The sequence below is a fragment of the Passer montanus genome, unplaced genomic scaffold (assembly GCF_014805655.1).
Source record: "Passer montanus isolate IOZ18808 unplaced genomic scaffold, ASM1480565v1 scaffold9, whole genome shotgun sequence".
NCBI lineage: Eukaryota > Metazoa > Chordata > Aves > Passeriformes > Passeridae > Passer > Passer montanus.
In genome coordinates this window covers 12,379,197-12,400,709 of record NW_024374367.1, presented here as the reverse complement: position 1 = coordinate 12,400,709, position 21,513 = coordinate 12,379,197, and the positions used below count along the sequence as shown (strand labels likewise).

Genomic DNA, 21,513 nt, shown 5'->3' with positions numbered 1-21,513 from the left:
TTCAGAACCGAAGATGTAAATAAGAGCCAAGGAAAATTAATTGTCTATATTTTATTACATAGCAGATCTTTCTTAGAGATAATTTTAAAAATTCCTAATAATAACTTAAAAAAAAAAAAATATTATTTTTTTTTAAATTTACCCACTCACAGCACAGATTGTTCCTGATCCTGTGTGCCAGGGGAGCAACCTCTGGATTCCTCCTTTCACTCATGGTTTTTGCTCAACTCTGTTCAACACACAGCCAGGACCTGGCTGTGGTTCTGTGTTCTGGGACATGAGTGGCCAGGGTGAGATCTCCAGGGGATCCCAGATAACCTCCAGCTGTTTCCAGGCTGTTGGAACGGAGCTCAAGCTGGGCTTGAGCTTCAGAGACCTCTGCTGACTTCAGAGAGGAGAACAGGAAACTTCAGAAAGCAACACTTTCCACTTAGGGTGACCATCACAGGAACATTGCATTATTAAATTAGAAATTTTTCATGTTCTTGAAGACTAAATGCTGAGACCTTCAGGTTAAAAAGGCAATGGATTATTTATGCTATGCTGATGTTCTCAGGTGATAAATTGGATGGTGCTATTGCAAGCAGTGAAATAATTAAGAATTCTGGTACAATTGAGAAGTCAAATTAGAAAGGATAAAATCATGGCTTAAGAAACCGACTTTGGCTGGAGAGTAAAAACAATTTAAAATGATAAACCATGCTCTCCACTGGCCATTTATTCTGGTTTATGCAGCACTATCAGTGTTCCAAGTGGGTTCTTCTGTCTTTCTGACACACAGCTGCTACAAGACACTTCATACTCACAAGTACTCCTCAAAATCATACAGTCTGAATGAAGCTGAGCAAATAAATACCCAAGCAGCTATTCTATTTGCTCAAAGCCATCAGCCTAGAAAAAGAAAAAGGACCAGGAAGGTAAAATAAGGGTGATTGCACTCTGTGGAAAATGTCCTTTGGGTTTGGCTCACCAAGCAATTTCTTTGAGCAGAGAAGTGAATTTTTGCCATTGTCTGTCAATTTTAAGGGAGGATAGAGGTGGACAGGCTTCATCCATGGTTTAGAAATGGTGTATTAGAATAAATTGGCAGTACATAACTATGTGAAAACATGTGGGGTTTGCCTAGTGCAAGGCACAACTCTAAATTAAAAATATATATCTTCCTGTTTGGATGTGGTGGTACCCTCTGGTGAGTGAAGGTTTGGCTGCTGCAGCCTCTCTTGCTAATCTTAGCCAAAAAATTTGTCATTTGCAAGGAGGGGTTTCAGTTGGTGAGGGAAAAATATAAATCCAGTAAGTAATTTTTTCCCTATTTTTCTTTAAATTAGTGTTGCTGTTCTCATCTAATTAATGACCAGTACTGAAGCAGAAGACTTAAATTCCTGCTGTGGTCCTGAGAGGTAACATTTTTAAGGAAAGCAGTTTTTAATGTAAGCCAGTCCTGTGACTGTCTTTGCTGTCTTGCCTGTTGCCAGGCCATGGAAATTCTGTGTGCAATAACCCTGGAATTTGAACCAATGGTGCAACCACCCCATGGGCCTCTTTAAAAACATCTCTCACAGGGCAGGAAGCTCAGGTGGGAGCAGTTAAACTGAGAGAGTTCCACTTTTGTGTTCCAGTTCATCAATCTTTAAAGAGACACCAGTAGGTCAAGTGGGTACAACACTGATCAATGGGCAAGAGGAATCCCTTTTGAAAGCAATCACACTTCATCTCCAACGGGCAAAAGAGAAAGTAAAATAAAAAGGTACAGCCACTGGGGTCCTGGTGGGGGAGAACTTAATTAGCTGAGCACTCACACACTCTTCAGAGAGCTCTCCCTTAGAGCCCATAAGGGATTTGCAGTCCATTACATTTTTGGAGGGCAGGTTCCCTGCAATGAGACAGTGACAAAACCTGTCTGTCCCCCAGGCTCTTGCCAAAGGCTCCTTGTGGAACTGCACCCCAGGAATTGCCTGGCCATCACCTGAAAGGCAAATACCTGCTGGGCAGGACAGCAGCAGCTGTCTCAGCACCCTGCAAAGTGCTCGTGGTTGATTTTATTTGAGTTACACCTGAGTTACAAGCAGTGTACTATTAAAACTCTGTGTGGTAGAAGTAAATGAGGCACATTGAGGGGATGTTTTAATGGCATTTTTGGTAGGAAAAGCTTCTGGAAAGTTGTACATGAGCTGAAATGACTATTCAGTTGCCCATCTGAAATCACAAAAAGTGATATTTGAGATGTTTCATACCTGTTGCTAATTCCAATATAATTGAAATTTGGAGGTTGCTCTCTTTATTGTAGTTAAGTTTGAGTACTGTTTCCCCCAGGACAGAAATTCACAGACCATTTACTCAAAAATGGAAAAAATATGTGCTGTGGGAATCTGAAAGCCAGGGTTCTGTGAACAGTCAGAAATCAGAGAAATGGAAGATGCATGCAATCCATTTCCTTAAACAAAAATGTTCAGCAGAAATATCTGAGTGTCTGCCCAAAGTGACTGAAATTACTGCTTCTTATTCAGGCGCCAATATCCATAACCTCAAACTCAGGAAGCACAATCCAACTTCTGGCAAACAATATCTCATTGCTAAAAGAGAGAATTTAATGTGCCACTATGTTAACTTTTTTTTTTCCTGTGCATCTTGAGGTGGGTTTTTTTTCCCCATAAAAATCTCAGTTTCCTGGATGAAAATAATTGGAGAAGATTTTTCTTTTCTGTTTTCTAATTATTTTTAAGAGAGTTAATAGTTCTCTAGCGGTGATGAGAAGCTGATTAAAAGCTGATTGTTGTCTACCCTGAAAATAAACAATCAACGATTTGTTACTTTCAACAGATCTCACATCTTTAAGGCAATCATAATTGCCTTCAAGAGAGGCAGGGGAAGTGGGGGGAATCTCATACTTCATTTCCAACCCTGAGCATTTCAAAGCATAATCAAAATTATACCACTCACCCTCCCCCTTGCTCTTCCCATCATGCACATGGTTTCATGACCATGAAGAGGCTTTTGCATGAATGAAGAACAGGAAAAGAAAAATCCGTCATAGGCAGATTGGGAGCTGAAAGTCTGAAGTTCAGGCTTCTCTGAGCTTTGTGAAAAGGATTATTATTAAAAAAAGTTTTAAAAGAGACAAAAAAACCCATATAAAGGAGAAAGTTTCCAGCCTTAGCCATGAAGAGGACATGGTGTTACTCACTCAAAGCCTGGAGGATCCTCTGGCAATCCAGATACTTGAGAAGGAAACACCAGTTAACACCTCTCTTACTGTTTCTGGAGAGCAGTTTTCAGGTTTTGGTGGCTGCTGCTCTCCTCTCTGGTAGTGCAGCCACAGGAAGGTGTCTGGGACCTTTACAGTTTTGCTCCTTTTCCACTGCAACAGTACCCAGAGCTCTATGTGGCTTCCTTGAGCCTGTCAAGGGATATAAACAGCATCCAGCAGAGGATTAAGCTGCCATGGGAGACCTTTTCCATGACTGATCAATAGGCACCTCAGGGGGGTCTCTTCCCCTGCCTCCCAGCCCTTTTTTGGGGGATTCACACATGGGCTGCTGCCAGGCAGGAGAACTTCCCAGAGGAGGCAGGGAGAGGGGCTGTGAGAGCAAGAAACATAGAGGGCTGGGATTCACAGGAAAGGAGGCATGAAGGACTGGGCAGGAAGAGGAAAGGATGGAAAGGATGGAGGAAATTCCTTCTGGAAGTGAGGTGCAAACTTTATGGGACTTCTGAAATTTTATTGCATAAGGGAATGCCGTTCCTGGTGTGTCAGGAAATGAAAATAGCTGGGAGTGTTTCTTTATGTACTCATATTGGGATTTGGAATTTTTCTGGTTACCAACAGAAAGGCAGGACCTACTGGAGGGATTTGTCAATCTGTGATGTGACACCATTTACTTTTGAGAAACAATTCCCAAAGTGGTGGGTCAGAAATCCTATTTTGGAATTCTCCTGCTCAGTAGAGCAATGTTTTTCCAGAGTAATTTGAGGAAGTTACTGATAAGCAAACAATGGTTTCTAACATTGAGTAAGAAGCTGATCCCATAGCATCAAAGTCAAGTGACAAAACCAGATAAAGAATCTGGGTTACAGCTGCCTGGTTTGTGCTTCCCTCACTCTGTGCAAGTTTCACCCTTCATTATTGAGATTCTGTATGTTAGGGACAGAATTTCAAACCACCCCATGACTGTGTTGTTTTGTTACCAAAATGGGAATACCAAAAATGCTCCCTTTCAGTTCCCTAGCAGTTATCCTGCCAGAGAGCAGGGACAGCACAGCACAAGGTGCTTTGCTATTGGGTTATGTAGTGGATACACAGGTGATAAAAAATGTGTGTTCAGCCTGTAATTACACTTCTGGAAATTTAGTGCTTTATTTATGAAATGCTTTTCCTTAGAATCTTTAAATAATTAGCTAATGAGTCCCAAGTGGAACAATTATCCCATATACCCAGACAGTGGGGATTCTTCATCAGCCAACGTGCATCCCGTGCTCATAAAACATGCTGGTGTTCTAAAAGCAAAGCTGGCTGTTCTGTGCTTTCCTCTTGGAGCTTTTTGGGAATTGAAACCAAAGCAGAGACCAGCTTACACTGGTGACAGAGAAATGGACAGGCCCTGCTGCTGTCAGACACAGCTTAGGGAAGCCCGAGTGGACACGCTGTGAGTGAGGTGGTTTTGGGAATAATAAGAGAATAAAATATTCTAATGCAGGAGAACCAGAAAGAACCAAATTTGTTTGCACAAGGACCTTAAGAACCACCAGAATATATCTAAATACAGCACACCCTGACTCTGCCTGCATGAAAAACCCAACATGTGCAGGAGGAATTTTTAATTTGTTTCTGCCAGGATTTTCCTCCAGTAACCTCTGACTTGATTCAGGGTATTGAGGATGACACTGAACAGTCACTGACTACCTCACATTTATATCCCACTGTTTTTTTTTGCTCCAGGGCATAAAGGATATGTTGTCCTGTTACCCTGAGCAAATGTGTAATCCAGCCTTGTGGCTGGAGAAGCCTTGACCATCCCACAAATGTTCATCCAATTGAAAGAAATCTGCAGGAACCAGGCTCCATGAGATTTTGAGCAGTTTGTACCACTAGTTTCCCCCACTTAGATACAGACAGTTTCTCTTCATGCACACAACAATTAATCTTAGCAGGACACTGAATTTATTTTTATGCTATTTGCAGTAGCTACAGAGAGCCACTTTAAATCCTGCCCTTCTTTAAATGAAAGCCTCTTCAAGGAGACAGTTGACATGTCTCCAACAAACTTTTTTTTTCCCCCTGACTAAACAGTTATTTTCACCTTTTCTTACCACTTGCATTTTCTGACTCTCTTAATTTTCATGTTATTTCCCTTGGATTGCCTCGTGTTTTTAATTTGAACAGCCAGCCTCAGGAATTACCTGCTTCTTTCACGTGGGCCCTGGGCTGGCCACCACACACCCAGAGTAGGTCTGGGGCCTCCCAGAGCATTATCCAGAGGCAAAATGGACAGGAGTTTTCCTAATCCATCACTTCCATGCCTTCCTCCCTCCTCTGAGTGACCAAAACAACCACCAGCTCACCTGGGTCCCTGGTGAGGGGAAAGGAAGGTGAGTGACCTGCTCTACAGCAGGTCAGTTATCTTTGCCTTCCAAGGGAGGAATTAAATTCCTCCATCAGCTCGGGGTATAGAAAACAGTGTTTTATGGCTCAAGAGACCTCTGTAACAACTTTAATGCTTTGCTACCTGGCAGGCAAAGTTTACAGTAGGGGAAAATGTGTTTTTGCTGTGTCTGAAACATTCTGCTGGAGAGATTTCCTTCAAAGACATTTCTCTCCACTTTTTTTTTTTGGTGTGCTGCCTGCTTTAGATGGGAACTGCTCTGCTTCTGGGAGGGCAGCTGGGAGTGGAGCAGGGCACTGTCTCTGCTCTGTGTCCTCTTTGAACAGGGTTGGAGTAATTCCTGCTCTCCCCTGAACAAAGTGCCTGAAGCCTGCACACCTCTTAAGCAGGGCTTGTGCAGGGAGGTGGAGAAGATTTTGAGCAGTGAGGGACTGAAAGAACCTGGATAATCACAAGGAAAAATTCTTTCTGATAAAGGTAATTGAAAGAGTTGAAATTCTGTGCTGTAATGAGATCTCCTGTGTTGGCTGCCCACATTGACAAGTCTGTGCAACCTTTAAAATGAAACCTTGATGGTGATACACCTCCCTTTCCTGGAGTTTGGCAGAATGGTCCTAGTGGGGTGGTGATGAATAATAAATAATGCTGTATGGAGAAAAGGCTCTATTCTGCCTCCACTTGACAGAATAGCTGCACTTGGCCCTGTGAGCAGCCCTCTTGGTCTGGGTGGACTTTATCCTGGAGGAAAGATGAGAACTCACTTTGTGTTGAGAGAGCAGAGGAAGCAACAGCTTTGATTTTAAACTCTTCCTTACTCTGCCTGGACTTTGGGTTTTCTGGCAGCCAGCCCTCAGTCCTTTGCTTAAATTTCTTTCCTGATCCTGTGCACTGCTCTTTCTGTTTCTGTGTGACCTGAGCTCTGCTGGCTCAAATTTGGAGGCCACAGACTCTGACTTAAAATGAGTCCAATGCAAAAACCTTTCCAGGAGATGATCCACCCAAGTGGCTACTGTGACTCTGGCACTATTAACTAATGAAGCCTGTGGTGTCTGGGCTAGAAAATTCAGGTGATTTAGGCATGTTTTGCAGGATACCCTCCCAGGGCATCATCTTTGCATGCCCATAACAGACAAAAGGTTTGTTCTGGTGTTTAAAGGAGGTGGTGAGGACAGATTTACCCTAGAGAAGTCCAAATGCTGCTGAAGACAGCCTCAGTTCCCTCCAATCCCATGGCACAGAGGATGAAGGTTTGTATGTGGATGGTCTGACTGCTGTGTGGTTAAAACCTCCTGTTATGTGGATATAACAGCAGCTCAGCTCTCCCTCCTCAGGAGGATGTGGGGTTTATTTCCTCTAGCTCTCACTGACATTGTTTTCTTTTCCTTCCCTTCCCACCACCCCCAGTTCCTGTTCAGTGAGATTTTGAAATATTCCTGTGGAAAGGCCTGACTAGGGGTGACAGACTGAGCTGCTGCCAGCAGAGGCTGATGTCGTAAAAGGGACGTGATGTCATAAAAAAACAGTTCAAAAATTGTTCATGAAGTGTGCAGGGAGTCTGCTGGGGTCTGAGAGTGCTGGGCACTGCTGCAGTGAGCCTGTGGTTTTTTGGATACCTGCCTGGGTGATTTTTGTGTGGTCCAAAGATCCTTCTCACTTCACTGTGCTGTGGGGAGCTCGATGTGACCAGTTCTCCAGCCCTCAGAGATTCCTGCAGGGAAGCAGAAGAGCTGATGCCGACTCTGGGAGTAAAGGAAGAGGGAATAGGTCCAACAAAAGTTTTATTTTCTTGCAATGTGAGCTTAGTCTTGTGCTACCTTCCAGTACCTGAAGGGAGCCTACAGGAAAGGTAGAGAGGGACTTGTAACAAGTGCAAAAAGTGGCAGAACATGGGGGAATGGATTCAAACTAATAGAAAGTAGGTTTAGATGGGATATTAGGAAAAATCCTTTACTGTGAGGGTGGTGAGGCCCTGGCACAGGGTGCCCAGAGCAGCTGTGGCTGCCCCACCCATGGAAGTGTCCAAGACCAGGTTGGATGGGGCTTGGAGCACCCTGGGATAGTGGAAGGTGTCCTTGCCCATGGCAGGGGGTGGAATAGGATGGGCTTTGAGGTCCCACCCAACCCAAAAATTCTGTGATTCTGTGACACTGTGATTGTACTCCATGGGTAACTTTAAGTCCTCTCTCAGTTTGCCCAGTGCCTTCCTACCTGGTGTAACCCTACTTGCTGTGAGTAAGGATTGGCAGAACGGCCTGACACATCCCGGTGGGATGTGCCAGCTGGGAAAACAACGGGAATGTATCGGGAGGTACAAGCTGGAAGGTGCAGTGATTAAGGTGAGGTTAATTAACTGCTGGAATAACCCGGCCGAGGGGGATTTACTGACCCTCAAAGCCTCCAGATCAAGCTGAGTTACGTGAGCTGGTGTAGAGATTTCTGGGTGAGGGTTAAGGGACCAAACCCAGAACGCGAGCCGCGTTATTCCCTGTATCCGCCCGCTGCCGGGGCCGATGGGCGCCGGGAGGACAGGGCTGTGACCGGGGGCTGGATGCCAGCGGGACCCTGCGGCAGCCACGCGTCCACGGGGCGCCGGGAGGACAGGGCTGTGACCGGGGGCTGGATGCCAGCGGGACCGAGGGCAGCCACGCGTCCACGCTTAATGAGCGGCGCTAATTGTCCCAAGAGGAGCCCTGCTGTACGGAGCGCCGGGCTGGGAGCGGGGCTGGAGCAGATTCCCGAGCGCTGCCCCGAGCTGGGAATGCGGCAGGAGCCGCACGGAGCGAGGCGCGCGGCCGCCAGGGGGCAGCACCGCCCCATGGATCCTCGGGAAGCGCCGGGAGCGGCCCCGGCTGCGCGACAGGGACCCGTGTCCCGACAGGGATCTGTGTCCCGACAGGGACCCGTGTCCCGACAGGACATCCGGGACCTGTGCCCCGACAGGGACCTGTGTCCCGACAGGACATCCGGGACCTGTGTCCCGACAGGGATCTGTGTCCCGACAGGACATCCATCACCTGTGTCCCGACAGGGAGATTGGTGACCTGTAGCCTGACAGGACATCCATGACCTGTGTCCCGACAGGGAGATCGGTCACCTGTGTCCCGACAGGACATCCGGGACCTGTATCCCGACAGGGATCTGTGTCCCGACAGGACATCCATCACCTGTGTCCCGACAGGGAGATCGGTGACCTGTATCCTGACAGGACATCCATGACCTGTGTCCTGTCAGGGAGATTGGTGACCTGTGTCCCGACAGGACATCTGAGACCTGTGCTGTGATAGGGACATCCATCACCTGTGTCCCGACAGGGAGATTGGTGACCTGTGTCGTGACAGGACAACAGTGACCTGTATCCTGACAGGGACATCAATGACCTGTGTCCTGAGAGGACATCTGTGACCTGTGTCCTGACAGGGAGATCAGTGACCTGTGTAGTGATAGAGACATCGGTGATCTGTGTTGTGACAGGACAACAGTGACCTGTGTCCCACCAGGGACATCACTCACCTGCACCCCGCATCGGTGATCTGTGTTGTGACAGGACAACAGTGACCTGTGTCCCAACAGGGACCTGTGTCCCAACAGGGCCATCGTTCCTGACAGGGACAGTCACCTGTGACCCCTGCACCCCGACATCACTCACCTGCTGCCCTGGAACTGCTCCAGGCCACGGGGCAGCATCAGCACACAGCCAGGGATGGTTTGGGTTGAAGGGGCCTCAAAGTCCATCCCTGTCCTGGGCAGAGACACCTTCCACTGTCCCAGGTTACTCCAAGTCCCATCCAGCCTGGCCTTGGACACTGCCAGGGGTGGGGCAGTCACAGCTGCCCTGGGCACCCTGTGCCAGGGCCTTGTCACTCTCACAGGAAAAGCTTTTATATAACACCTAATACAAATCTCTCCTCTTATCATTTAAAACCATTCCCCTTGTCCTGTCAATACCTGCCTGTGTAAAAAGTTGCTCTTCCTCTTTTTTTAAGTCCCCTTCAAGTGCTGTCACTGAATTACTGTGTGTAGTGATTTAGCCCCAAAATGGGTTCTGGGTTGGTCAGCCAGTGTGTAGGTGTTTGCTTTAGCTCTCACTTTTGTATCTAGCTTCCTTTAAGCAGCAGCAGTTTTCAAATACACACAGTGACCTAACCAGATCTTTCCCTCCTCCTCTAAGAAATGTCAGATATTGCTCTATTTTTCCTTTGTCCTTTATTCTGTATGAGACAAGAGTTTGGCCAGGCTGACATTGGGGTTAAAGTCAGGCTGGCAAATCCCCTGAACAGTACGTGGCCCCCAAATTTCTGTCCTTCTCACCCCTTGCTTTACAGAAGAGGATACTTTAAGAGATGCACGGTTGTATTTTAAGTGAGGAATTATTCAGAATGGAGAAATTAAGGCCTTTTAAATATTTAATGAAAGGAGGTTTTCTAAATTATTTAATAGCTTATTATAAAAGATGGCACAAAATAGTTTAGTAATTTATTCTTTGCAGAAAGTAGCCATAAAAAGCATTTTACAACATGTAAATATTGGTAGGAAATGTACCTAATTTAAAGTGTTATCTTATTCCATCTGTCAAAGGAATTATACAGTGCCGATACAGTTTTCAAATAACTTTAGACCTTTATTGTTTCTGTTCTTGAAACTCTTCCCTGGCACAGGGAAATGCTGTTTATACCCATTTTACTCAAGTGCAGAGGCACAGAGAGCAGATTGTGCTGGGACCAAGGCACAGCAAACCTGACCATTGCAATTCCCTCTAGGTCCCAGAACCCACAATCTTCATTTGCCCTAAATACTGACCCAGGGGAGTGGTGCAGTCTCTGGGGATCTCCTGTGCAAAGCAGGAGCTGTTCATGGCCAGTCCATGCATAATTACTGAAAATGGAGCTCTTCTCCTCTCCAATTCCCTCTTCCTTCCTTTTTACATCTTTGCTGGAGTTGGAGGTGGGGTTCAGCTGCTCACTGGCCAGAGCTCACTGTAGAAAAACAAAAAAGCAGCTCTGTTTTCCAAAGTAATGTCTCACCCTGAGACAAGAGAGGGGCCAGCAGTTAAACCCACAGCTCACACAACACACACAAAGCATGCTTTTGCCATGAAAAGCCTGGAATTCCTCTTACAGTTCTTAACCAGGTGAGCCTCTTGTTTCTGTTCTGATCTGTCTCCTTTATTGACATAAACCAGCTGAAGCTGGTTTCAGGAGTTTGCCTTAATCTCCCCTAATACAACTCTATTTTTAAAAGAAATATCCCTGCCTGGAAGGCATCAGAAAGCCTGGAGATATGCAGGTGGGTGTATCATCTGTCACTTTCACTGCATCCACTTAATTAGGATGAGCTGGACTAATCAATACTCCCTTGCCTTTTACCAGTGTTTAACATGTGTTTACAGAGCAGGTTACACTGATGTTTGTATTTACCTGTAGCTGCATCTGCACGGGGCTTTATTTTCCTCTCTAATAAAAATTATGGAACAGATAAGCACTAAAAGCCAAGTTAGTGTATTGCAGTATTGATTTCTACAAGAGCACTGTAAGAATGTATTTATCTACCTGTCTTATTATGAAATGGGTAAAAATGTACCACATAACCATTTCAGTCAGTCAATGCTAAATTGAAAATCCTGTTTGTTTGCTTCTTCTTAACAGGTCTTTTGAGGCACACTGTTGTTTTATTTTTATTTTTTATTTTATGTGTATTTTTGGAAAAAAAGATGAATGCAGAATGGAGTGCTTTTTCTTAAGACAACTCTTTGCCTGCATTTTGTTTTGATATCCACTGCTGATTTGATAGAACTGCTGATTTTGGCTCACCCTGGACCTCCACCTTGGAAAGCAAAGAGAGTAAAATGTGATTAATTATAGATTGCTGGCCTGGCACCTCTTTAATTCCAGCAATTACTCCATTTTCTCATGGCATTTTGAACAAAAAGGAGCTGTTAGGGCCAGGTTGGATGGAGTTTGAGCAGCCTGGTCCAATGGAAGGTGTCCTTGCCCATGGTTTGAAACAAAATGAGCTTTAAGGTCCCTTCCAACCTGTTTATGGAAGGTTCTGTGATTCCATGAGCATGTTGAGCCAGGGGCTTTCCTGTCCTGAGCTGCTGAAAGGTGCTATGTGCTTTTATAACCCCAGACATGCTCTGCCCTACAGTGTGGTGCTGTAATTTTGTGTTTCTTGAAAGCAAATTTCTAATTGATCCAAGGAGGAGTGGAATGAAAAGAATGGTGGATGAGAAAAGGTTGTTTGATGGCTGTCTGGGTGAAGACCACATTATTATTACTCTCACAAATTGCTCTGTGTCATGTTTTCAGTAGCAGAAGGTCAAGCTGTGCCCAGGGATGGAAGTGAGAGAACAAATATAAACAGCAAAGAGGCCTGAGTGTCTGTAAAATGGAGTGTTTGAGCTCCTTACTCTGCAGAACATGTGTCAGAGCTGCTGTTTCCGTGTGGAGATTTCAAAGTGTAACTCCTGGGTTACAGCCTGAGCTGTAACCTGCGTGTTTCTCATGGAGAGGCCAAGAAAACTAAGGTTAAAAAAAACCAAAACAGGTTTAGTCACCTGGTAAAGATTTGGATGACCAAAATCTGAAATGGCACACTGATTTTAGAACTTCCCAGGTGGGCTGTAGGTGTAGGTGGGCTGGGTGATGTGAGGGGTGATGCTGGAAGCCAGGAGAGGCAGCAGGGTCAGAGGGTGCAGTAATGCACAACCCCAGACACTCTCCTGTGGATGTGACCCCTCTGCTGAGGCAGCCTCCAGGGCCTGGGCCAAATCTGCATGAAGAAAGTGACAGATTTTCCCCACTATCTTTAATAATCTCTGCTTCAGACTGTTGGAGTCTTCATGGAACCATGTGGAAATGTGTTTGCACTGTGGTGCAGCCTTAGAGACCTCACAGCTTTCCCAGCAGCTGGTGGAGAGAGGGCACATGGTGGGGAGAGCTCAGTGAGCTGCTCAGGTCCTGTTTGCAACCCCATGCCCAGCAAACTCTGCCTTTGGTTAATGCAGTGATACCTCAGAGTGCCTCACCACAGCCTCTCTGTGCTCTCAGGAAGAAAAGAGAAATAAAACTGCTGCCTTTTGCCTCGGATTGCACTGTAGATGGCACTGTGAAACTAAGATTTTGGTAACAAAGATGTATTTTACAGCACCTTTGCAGATGTTAATTGCAGTGTAATGTGGCTTTCTTTCTAGGTCCCCGAAGTGAAGGAAAAATTCTGAGATGCAGAAAGGCTTATTTGCTGCTGCAAATGGGAATCTGGAATAACTATGAAAAACACACTGAAATAATTGTGTTTGACTGGAACAAAATTCTTGCAAAGTCCCCAAGGTAAGAGCACTTTTTATCTTTCAAATGACACTGAAGATTCTCTGTTCTGGTTAGCAACAATATCCACTTGAATCCAATAGAGAATGAAGGCTTGACATTTCTGAAAGCAGCAGCCCAGTGATGCTGAAGGGCTCGGCACCCCTTGCTGCATCTGTCTGCCAAATTTCATTTTTTCCCTGCCTTTTCAGAGATCCTCTTGTATTTCTTTACATTAGCAGGCTGAAAACTTGTGTCCTGTCTACCTGCAAGGCAGACTGAAGCCTGCAGATGTGTCCCTTGGATGGTACTGGATGCTTTTAGCAGCCTTTCAGTTTGGATGTGACCAAGTGGATGCTTTGTGGTGATCCACTTATGCCTGGAATTGAATGTTCTTCCACAGGGCTGAGGTTACCCTGTTAACCTGATGAGCCCTACTTTCACATTCCTTGTTTAATGACTCAAAAGAGTCAAGCTCAGCTGGGGAAAACTTTTGAAAATAGCTCAGTACAAGACTATTTGCACTGAGACCAGTTTTGCTGCTGCACTGGGAATGTTGGGAACACCTGGGTCCACTAAAGTGCTGAAAGAGCAACTGTTGAGCTTATGATGCATGATTTAGGACCACAATCCACCAAATCCCACCAGAAATGGCATGTTCAGAATGCCTGAGCTGGGGTATGTAATTCCACAGGAATGCTGGAGGAAGGTTTGTGTCTTCATGGTGATACACCAGAGTGACACCAGAGCTGGGGCGATGCTTGGATCAGATCTGAGTGCTTGCATTTACAGCAGCAGAAAGATGGGATTGGGAGCTGAGCAGATGATGACATCCTATTCATGAGCTGTAACCTGTATGTTTCTCATGGAGGGGCGAAGAAAATAAAGGTTAAATTCAGCTCTTTCCCCCCCCCCCAAAAAAAAAGGTTTAGTCACCTGGGAAAGATTTGGATGACCAAAATCTGGAATGGTACAGTGATTTTAGAACTCACCAGGCAGTTTTCTTAGGCTAATACCGGACCAACAGCAATAGTGACATTTATGCTGGTTTCACAGTGGCTCAACCCCATTAGCTGCAGTGACATTATGGGTTCAGCTGCATGCAGAAGGTGAATTCAGTTCAGCTGCTCTGAATTAACCTGGGAGAGCTCCAGAAGAGGGTACTTATAGGGTGTGTGAGGAGCAGTCATATCTTTATCTTCTGGGCTTGATTCATGCTCACAGAAGTCTCCTGTGTACAGCTGTAAAAGGCCAGCAGGGTGTTTGTTCCTGCATTCAGGGTGGAAACAGATTGGGCTCAGAACAGAGCATCTCATTAAGCCAGAAAAGGTACCCTCTTGCCAAACCTTGAAGTGCTTAAAGTGTGGCTTCTTTACATATAATTTTCATTCTCTGAAATCTGTAGACATGGTGAGCTGGTTTTTTTTGCAATATTTATGTAATTAAAAAAAAAATAATTGTAGGCTGAAGGTGTTGGGGTTTGTACTAATGTATTTCTTTCTACAGTGTAAACCAGAATTTATTGCTAAAATATATTTACATGTAGGAGCCTTCCAGTCTTTTAAATTTTGATATTAATAAGTATGTTTTTTATTTGTTTGGACTTTATCAACATTTGCAATTAGAGAAAAGTATTGTTCTGTAAAGTGTGAAAAGGGAAGTTGTGTGAGCAATTTTAAGTGAGAAAACGTGGCCTGTTTTGGTTTCATTGGTAGATGTTTGTCAAATTTAAACAATGTCCAAGTGTGTCACCTGGTTGTGACAGTGGAGCTGTCTAAGGCATGTGTTGCTTGGGATTTATTTTTTAATTTGTCTCTAGCCCTTGAATATTGGATTAGCTGAATAGTCTTAGGTATTTTCAAGATATACAGATAATTTTGCTTTAGAAAATACTTGGAAGACTCAGAACTGCAGGGGGAAAGCAGTTCCCAAAGGACCTTTTGGTGCAAATAAACTTGTGATAGGTTTGCCCAAATCCCAGCGTGCTGATTAACTGCAGACTAATGTCAGTGCCATGAAAACAGTATTTGATTCAATTTATGCAAATCTATAAATTGCCTTTAATTAATTTGATGTATTCCTGCTTGCAGAATTTGCTGAAATTGTGGAACACAGTATCTAAGGGTTCAAGTACATAACGCCCATTTATGTATCATGCAAGCAATAAATCATCATAACCAAGTTTAAAAAGATGATTAGATTCCCTTTCTATATGATGAATAGCATAACATAAGCTATTGAGGGATTTAATTCTAGATATTTGCAGGAAAATTATGGAGGATTTGGGGTTTTAGTTCTAAGAATAACATGAATAAAAGTAACAACATCTTCTTTAGAGCAAATGTTTTCTGAAATGCAGTTTCCAACACCCTGGCAGAGAAATGAGTGCTTGCATGTTTGACTGAGGTGCTGTTTCATGAGTGTTTTACCCTCAGTAAAGCAGGTGATCTCCAGGAAATCTCCCAAATATTGTGTGTTTGGGAGACCCAGCCAAGTCCTGTGCAAGGCTATAGGGGAGTTGGTAGCTTTAGTAAATATGTCCTGAGAAGTGTTAAGTAAAAATTACATTTTTTTCTGTCACTGGAGGAGGTGCAGCTTAAAAATAATAGTACACTTCATGAATATGTATATTTAAATTTGGACGTGGCTGGATCTTGATAAAAGACAAAAGAACCCATCCCTTCTCTCAGATTCATAGAACTGTAGTGCACTTTTAATGTGTTATTATATGTGTTTGTGGGTAATGTGATGTGTGATAGACATTGCTTCTAATTATAAAGTGTCCTTAACAAAGAATCGATCCCAGCCAAGTAATGAATATGATTTTATGAGTGTTGCCTTGCAATAACCCACATCAGTTATTCTTCAGCGTCCCTTCAGCTTTCCCTTCCCCACATTGTTTTTGTTACTCCCTGCTTGCGTTGTTCTTTCACTCAACTGCTTCCTTTTCTGCCTCCAGGATGAGATTCTGTGCCAAATCAATGCTTCTGTCTGACTGGCTCTTTCTGCTCTATGTGTTAATGGTCTGCTGTAAATTGTTGTCCGCCTCTAGTCACCATCCCCGGGGGCACACAGGTAGGAGCTTTTAAACTCATTATGTGCTACTGAGACCAATTAATACCACTTGCAGCATGTGAGAGCCCACTTTCTAGCAATGGATAATTGATGAGGCTGTTGACAGTATGTTATAATCAGTGCAATAGGTTAAAAATACACCACCAACAAGGAAAAAAAAGAGTTATTGTAAATTTTCATGGCTTTTCTCTAGTTATTTATGTACTGAAGCTTGCCAGGAGGTTTTTGGAGTGACTTCATGACTGCTAGGTCTTTGGCATTTGTTTGTGTCATTTTGCTTTATCCTTATCCAAAAACATTCTGAGATGTATCTTTATCTTCACCCTTTTAATCCTGTTGTTATCAACTGACTTTACAGCAGTGGTGGGCAATAAATCGAAGCCCTCAGACTCATGTTAGCCAGTTCTTCCTCTGACTGACACAAATTCTGACCTGTGCTTAGATCAGCCTCTGATACTCTCCTCCTTTTCCTAACTGGCATAATGAGGAAAACAAAGATCTAGCATTTAAGGGGATGGACTATTGTAGTAGAGAAGTACTACCAGGCATGATGTGTTATCTTATTATAAATGTCAGAAAAAGCTCAGAACGAGCTGGATTGACTTCCAGACTGGATTTTTGTAGCAACATCTCTGGTAGGATCATGCAGACATCAGCCTGACAGCAGAAAGAGATGAAGATGTACCAGTGCTAATGTGAAGGTATCTGTGCAAGTCCTAAATAAAATGGGATAGTTGTGCTAAGACTGTGCCACTTTTGATCCCACTAGAGAGAGAGGTGAGGTAACAAAATGCCCCTGTCAGTGCTGCTTTTCAGGAGAGGACAGAAGTCTGGCTGCAAACCCCACAATGGGTCTGTTCTCAGCACCAGTGTCAGCTGCATGCTGGCTTGGGGATTTCTGCAAGTGCTGCTCTCTGTGATGTGCCCCTAAATCAGGTGTTACTCCTCAAATCCATGTGCAATGTTCTTAGCTCTGAGCCAGGCTCTTGTGGGTGCAGGTCTAATGTTAGCATCCACTCCCCTCAGGGCTGGGAAGTGAGGATGCATTTGGTAGGGGCTCCATCCTCCAGAAGAGACAAACTATTGATCTCTTTCCTGGCTGCTTCCAGTGGTTGTCTGGGTGGGAGCTGAAGGCTCCTCCCGTGCTCACCAAAATATCTCCAGAACTGGCAAGCAGGACTGACTGACAGCATGCAGCTGCTGTGTCTCTGAGAGCTACAAAACCTCCTCCTTGCCTTCCCCCATCACCAGCTCTGCTTTCCCTGGCTGTGCAGCACTTGTGTTTGCTGTAAAATACAGCTACAGTTTCTGGAGAGTAACTGCACTGAGAGGCAAAAGCCTGAGGAGTGACTCCAGTGAATGCAGTGGTGGAGGATGACCCAGGTTGCTGCTTTGCTCTGGGAATTAGCTGTATCCCTTCCAAGAGGAAGGGGGTCTGTGCACACTCACAAGTTAATAGCAGAGCATTTCAGAGCTGACTCTGCAGACAAACCTGGAGAAGAGCAGCTTTTGTCATGTGGGGAGTGGTCTTGTCAGAAGAAATGTTATTTTTGTCCTTTCAAGATGCTCTTTGCCTGTGTACCTAAGGGAAAAACCTGTAATAAGGCAGCAGTGATCTTGTGTTGTGGGCTTGTATGATGAACACAGTGTATTCTGTAAATCATGACAATATTTTTTACATAAAATTTCAGAATGCTTGAGAGCATACCTTAAATTGACACATGGAATTCCTTCCACCCTGTCCAAGAGGTACCACAAACACAGTCAAGTGGCTTGACTTTAAGGATGCTTATGTGCTGTGATTTCTCTGGTGAGCTAAAAGAAGGTTCTGCTCCTCATCAATAGCTTGGTCCAGCTGTGGAGCTGTTTTTGAAATGGACACCCTTGAAGCTGGAGCCTTCATGCACCTTTTTAGACTGTGGTGTCCTGTTCTTCCCCAAATGTGTTTCCCTCCTTCGTACACTGAAGTGAGCCCCATCCCACTTTGATTCCATGTGGTAGATTGTCACCATGATATTTTCTGAAAAATCCCTTTGCCAGGATTCCTTCTCCTGGGAAGGTGAGAAGCCTCAGCTTCTCCTGTTTTTGCTGCTTTGGAGTGTGGTCTGGAAAATGTTTATCCAACATGTGAATTGTTTTAATTTAATGACCAATCATGGTCCAGCTGTGTCAAGGCTCTGAGGAGTCACAGCTTTTTATTATTTATTCTTGTTAAGCATTTTGATGTGTCCTTTCTCTTTCTTTAGTATAGTATTCTTTTACTATAATATAATATCATAATAAAATAAATCAGCCTTCTGAGAACATGAAGTCAGATTCATCTCATCCCTTGTCCTGGAGACCCTCACAAACACCCCAGCAGAGGAAGCAGTGATCCCATTTTTGATTCTCCAGCTCCCTACATCTGACTCTTGGCACCACAGAGGGTTTAGGGGTCTGTCCTCAAGGGGCCTGCATTTCCCAGCCTCATCTTATCTTTGCTGCCTGACACAACACATAGATTGACCTTCTAATGGATAATCAAATCTCTGATGGAATCTATTATGTGAGCAAGGTGCTGCCTTGTTCATCAGGAAAACAAATAATTCAGAGCTTTTAGCAGAGCCTGTTTTGTGGAAAGCAAATAATTAGCCTCATTTATTTCATACAAATTAGCATGTTCTTGGATAGCAATTGAGATAAAATTTTTGCAGTCAATAAGCAGCATTCCCATTTTTCAAGGTAAAATGTCCTGAAGCACATTAGAGGGATGAATCCAAGCTTTGGGTTCAGCAAAGGTTTTGTCCTTTAGGTCCAGCAGCTGCCACCTGACAGGTACCTGCTGAGCTGGGGGCATGAGGGGACCAGCCTGGGCTGCTTTGAGAGGAGCTGGTTTTTGAGAACAGGTTGTGTCTGCTCCTGACAATCAGTGTGTTTCAAATGATTTACTTGACATCATCAGCACCTTTAAATAAATGTGTACTCACTACAGCCGAGAAACTTTATTAACTAAGAGCAGACAAGAGAATTTAAGATGAAAAGTGGAAATTGACTTCTTCTTTTCAAAATACTGCCATTTTAAAGGAGCCTCCTCTGGGAAAAGACAATTATTGACCTAGGTGATGCTAGATGATGCCTGAAAAAAATGACATTTGTCAGCTGTCTGCCCTGTTCAGGCAGGGACAGAGCCTGATCTTATGGACCAACAGCCATCCTGCTCCTGAAAAGTGGGAGAGAATGGCATTGAGAAATCCCCTTGACAATGGAGGCCTCTTCCCTGTAATGAAGTGTAAGACAGACCCAGTTCTTTCTTTTACTCTATGAAATATTAATCACAGATATTCCCTGAAATACCTGTCAGAGGAGAGGTGTTCAATCCTACCTTGCTTTGGAGCAGTTTGGATCTTGAATCCAGCTTGGAGGCCTCTGCCTGTTTTTCCATGGAACAGTAACTGCCCGACTGACTGAGGCAAAAGTCAGAGGAGGAATTTTCCTTCTCATTACCGTTAGATCATTAAAGATGTTGCTTGTGCAGATTATTTTAGCAGCCTCCTTGTACATCTATGTGGAGAAGAAACATGAGAATGTTCATCTGATTTTGTTGCTGTGAATGCCCTTCTCAAGAGTTTCTCTTTTGCCCTGACAATAACTAAGGGAAGCATAACCAACATTTTTTTTTTGTTTTAAATGGGCAGTATTTCAGGCTCTTGAGTGCCTAATACCAATATAATGATCAATTCCATGCTGTGCTGGATGGAGCAACATACATTTAGTAGCAGAAGAGATTTGTTTCCACCTCACTGCTCAAAGTCACAAATGAAGAAGCATTGAAAAGACATTTTGTCAGGTCAGCTTGTGTGGGGGCTGGCCCTGCAGACCCTGAGCTGGCACAGCCAGCTGAGCAGTTTCTGCCATGAATTACTGGTGCAGCCTGGCTTTTTTGACACTGTTTTGTGTGAGATGATGCTCACCTGCAATGCTTCCAGCTTTGCTGAGGGCTCTAAATTTTTAGGCAAAATGTTCCACATCAACTGCAGTTTTTCACAACTTTAAGGATTTCTTTTCTTTACTTTCTGGTCTTTATGGACAGACTCTGCTCCCACTGGAGTCAGAGGAAAAATTCCTTACTTACACAGGCTCCAGGATTTAATCTCCTTAAAGGAGAGCTGAAAAATGCAGCTTTATCTTAGAAATATTGCTGCTTTTAAGAAAGCAGGGAAAACCCAGGCTGCTTGTTCTCCCTTTATTTTGGGGTTGGAGCATCATTTTTCCTGGCAGCGCTGTTGGGCAGCCGTGAGATGGATTCCTGTTTCCACCAGAGGGCCCTGCAAGGCTGTGGAAGGGGCTCCAGCACACAGCCACCACCGGCTTCCTCCTGATTTAAATCCCAGCTCTGCATTTTGCTAGCTAGAGTTATGAGTCCTTTGTATTTCCACGGGTCAGACATGGTTACTGCACAATAAGCTTTAGCCCTTTGTTCTATTTAACTCCTTTTATGTCTTAATGTTTTATTCAGTGTGCTATTTATGTGGTTTATTACCCAGCTTCTAAATACAGGGTAGCTACAATATACAACCCTGACTGTAATCTCTTCAAGTAATAAGGTAGGGAAGGCAATTCACTTGAGAAATTGGTTCCCTTTAAGACAAAAAGGAGCAGAATTCTCTGTGTGAAGTTTGCTGGTGCACTTATTTTTGTGGAGAAAAAAAGGTATAAGAAATATTTATTTTCCTTTTAAATTTTTTTCTTTAAATAACAATGACAACTTTGATATAGATGACAGACTTTGAAAATTATTTCAAATTAGATGCATAGCTATGTCACCAGTAAGTAACAATTCAGTGTTGATTTACTCTTGTATAGGGTAGAATGTAGGTTCTGGTGTCATTTTCCAAGAATGCACACTTTAACTGTGTGGAATGTGATTTCATGTGAAAAGATTTGTGTATTCCTGGGAGCTGAGGGGTGGGAGGGGGAGAATTACAGACAAACTTTTAAATGTTTATGTTTGTGTTTCAAATGTCATTGTTTCAAAAGTGGGAGGGAAATTCTGTAATAAAAAGCAGAGAGTCTCATTTAATACAAAGGGTCAAACCCAGTGAGTCAAACTGTCAAGCAGGAGGCTGATACCAAGCTCTTTCCTGCAGCATCAAAGTAACTTTATTTTAAAGCCAGAGAGGAAAGCTTGTGAAAATATTGCCTTTATTTTATTAATTTTACATTGACACCATAATTTTTTTTTTACATAGCTGCCACCTGCTGTAAATATAATATATAATATAATCTTTATATCCCATTGACCAAAATTCTAACCAGGAAGTCTTTCTTTATTCTGTGTCTTTTCTTTTAAATCTGCTTCTCCCAAACTTAGATCTGATAACAGAAAAAAATATTACATTGCAAATGGATTGTCTTGTGCTAGTGTGAGACAGAAATGGCTGGATAAGGGTAAATCCACAAATAGAATGGAAAAGATCTTGTCCTTGGTGTTCACTTGAGTGAAGTGATGCAACAAAAATCTCTGTTCTGGGTTTCCATGGAGGTCAGCGTGCTGAGTC

At 43.8% G+C, this 21,513-nt stretch overlaps 1 protein-coding gene across 3 annotated transcripts in view; it reads left to right on the top strand.

The window, feature by feature from the left end:
- The window catches only part of TAFA4 (TAFA chemokine like family member 4), a 69,337-nt gene that overhangs the window by 11,659 nt on the left and 36,165 nt on the right, over positions 1-21,513 (top strand). The window contains exons 3-4 of one of the 3 annotated variants that reach the window (XM_039734368.1): positions 12,790-12,925; positions 15,861-15,976. In XM_039734368.1, the coding sequence (XP_039590302.1) occupies positions 12,846-12,925; positions 15,861-15,976 (196 nt within the window). In that variant the 5' untranslated portion in view covers positions 12,790-12,845. Of the gene's footprint in view, positions 1-12,789; positions 12,926-14,108; positions 14,312-15,860; positions 15,977-21,513 lie in introns of those variants that run through there. The other 2 variants (XM_039734369.1, XM_039734370.1) reach the window with 2 other exon arrangements.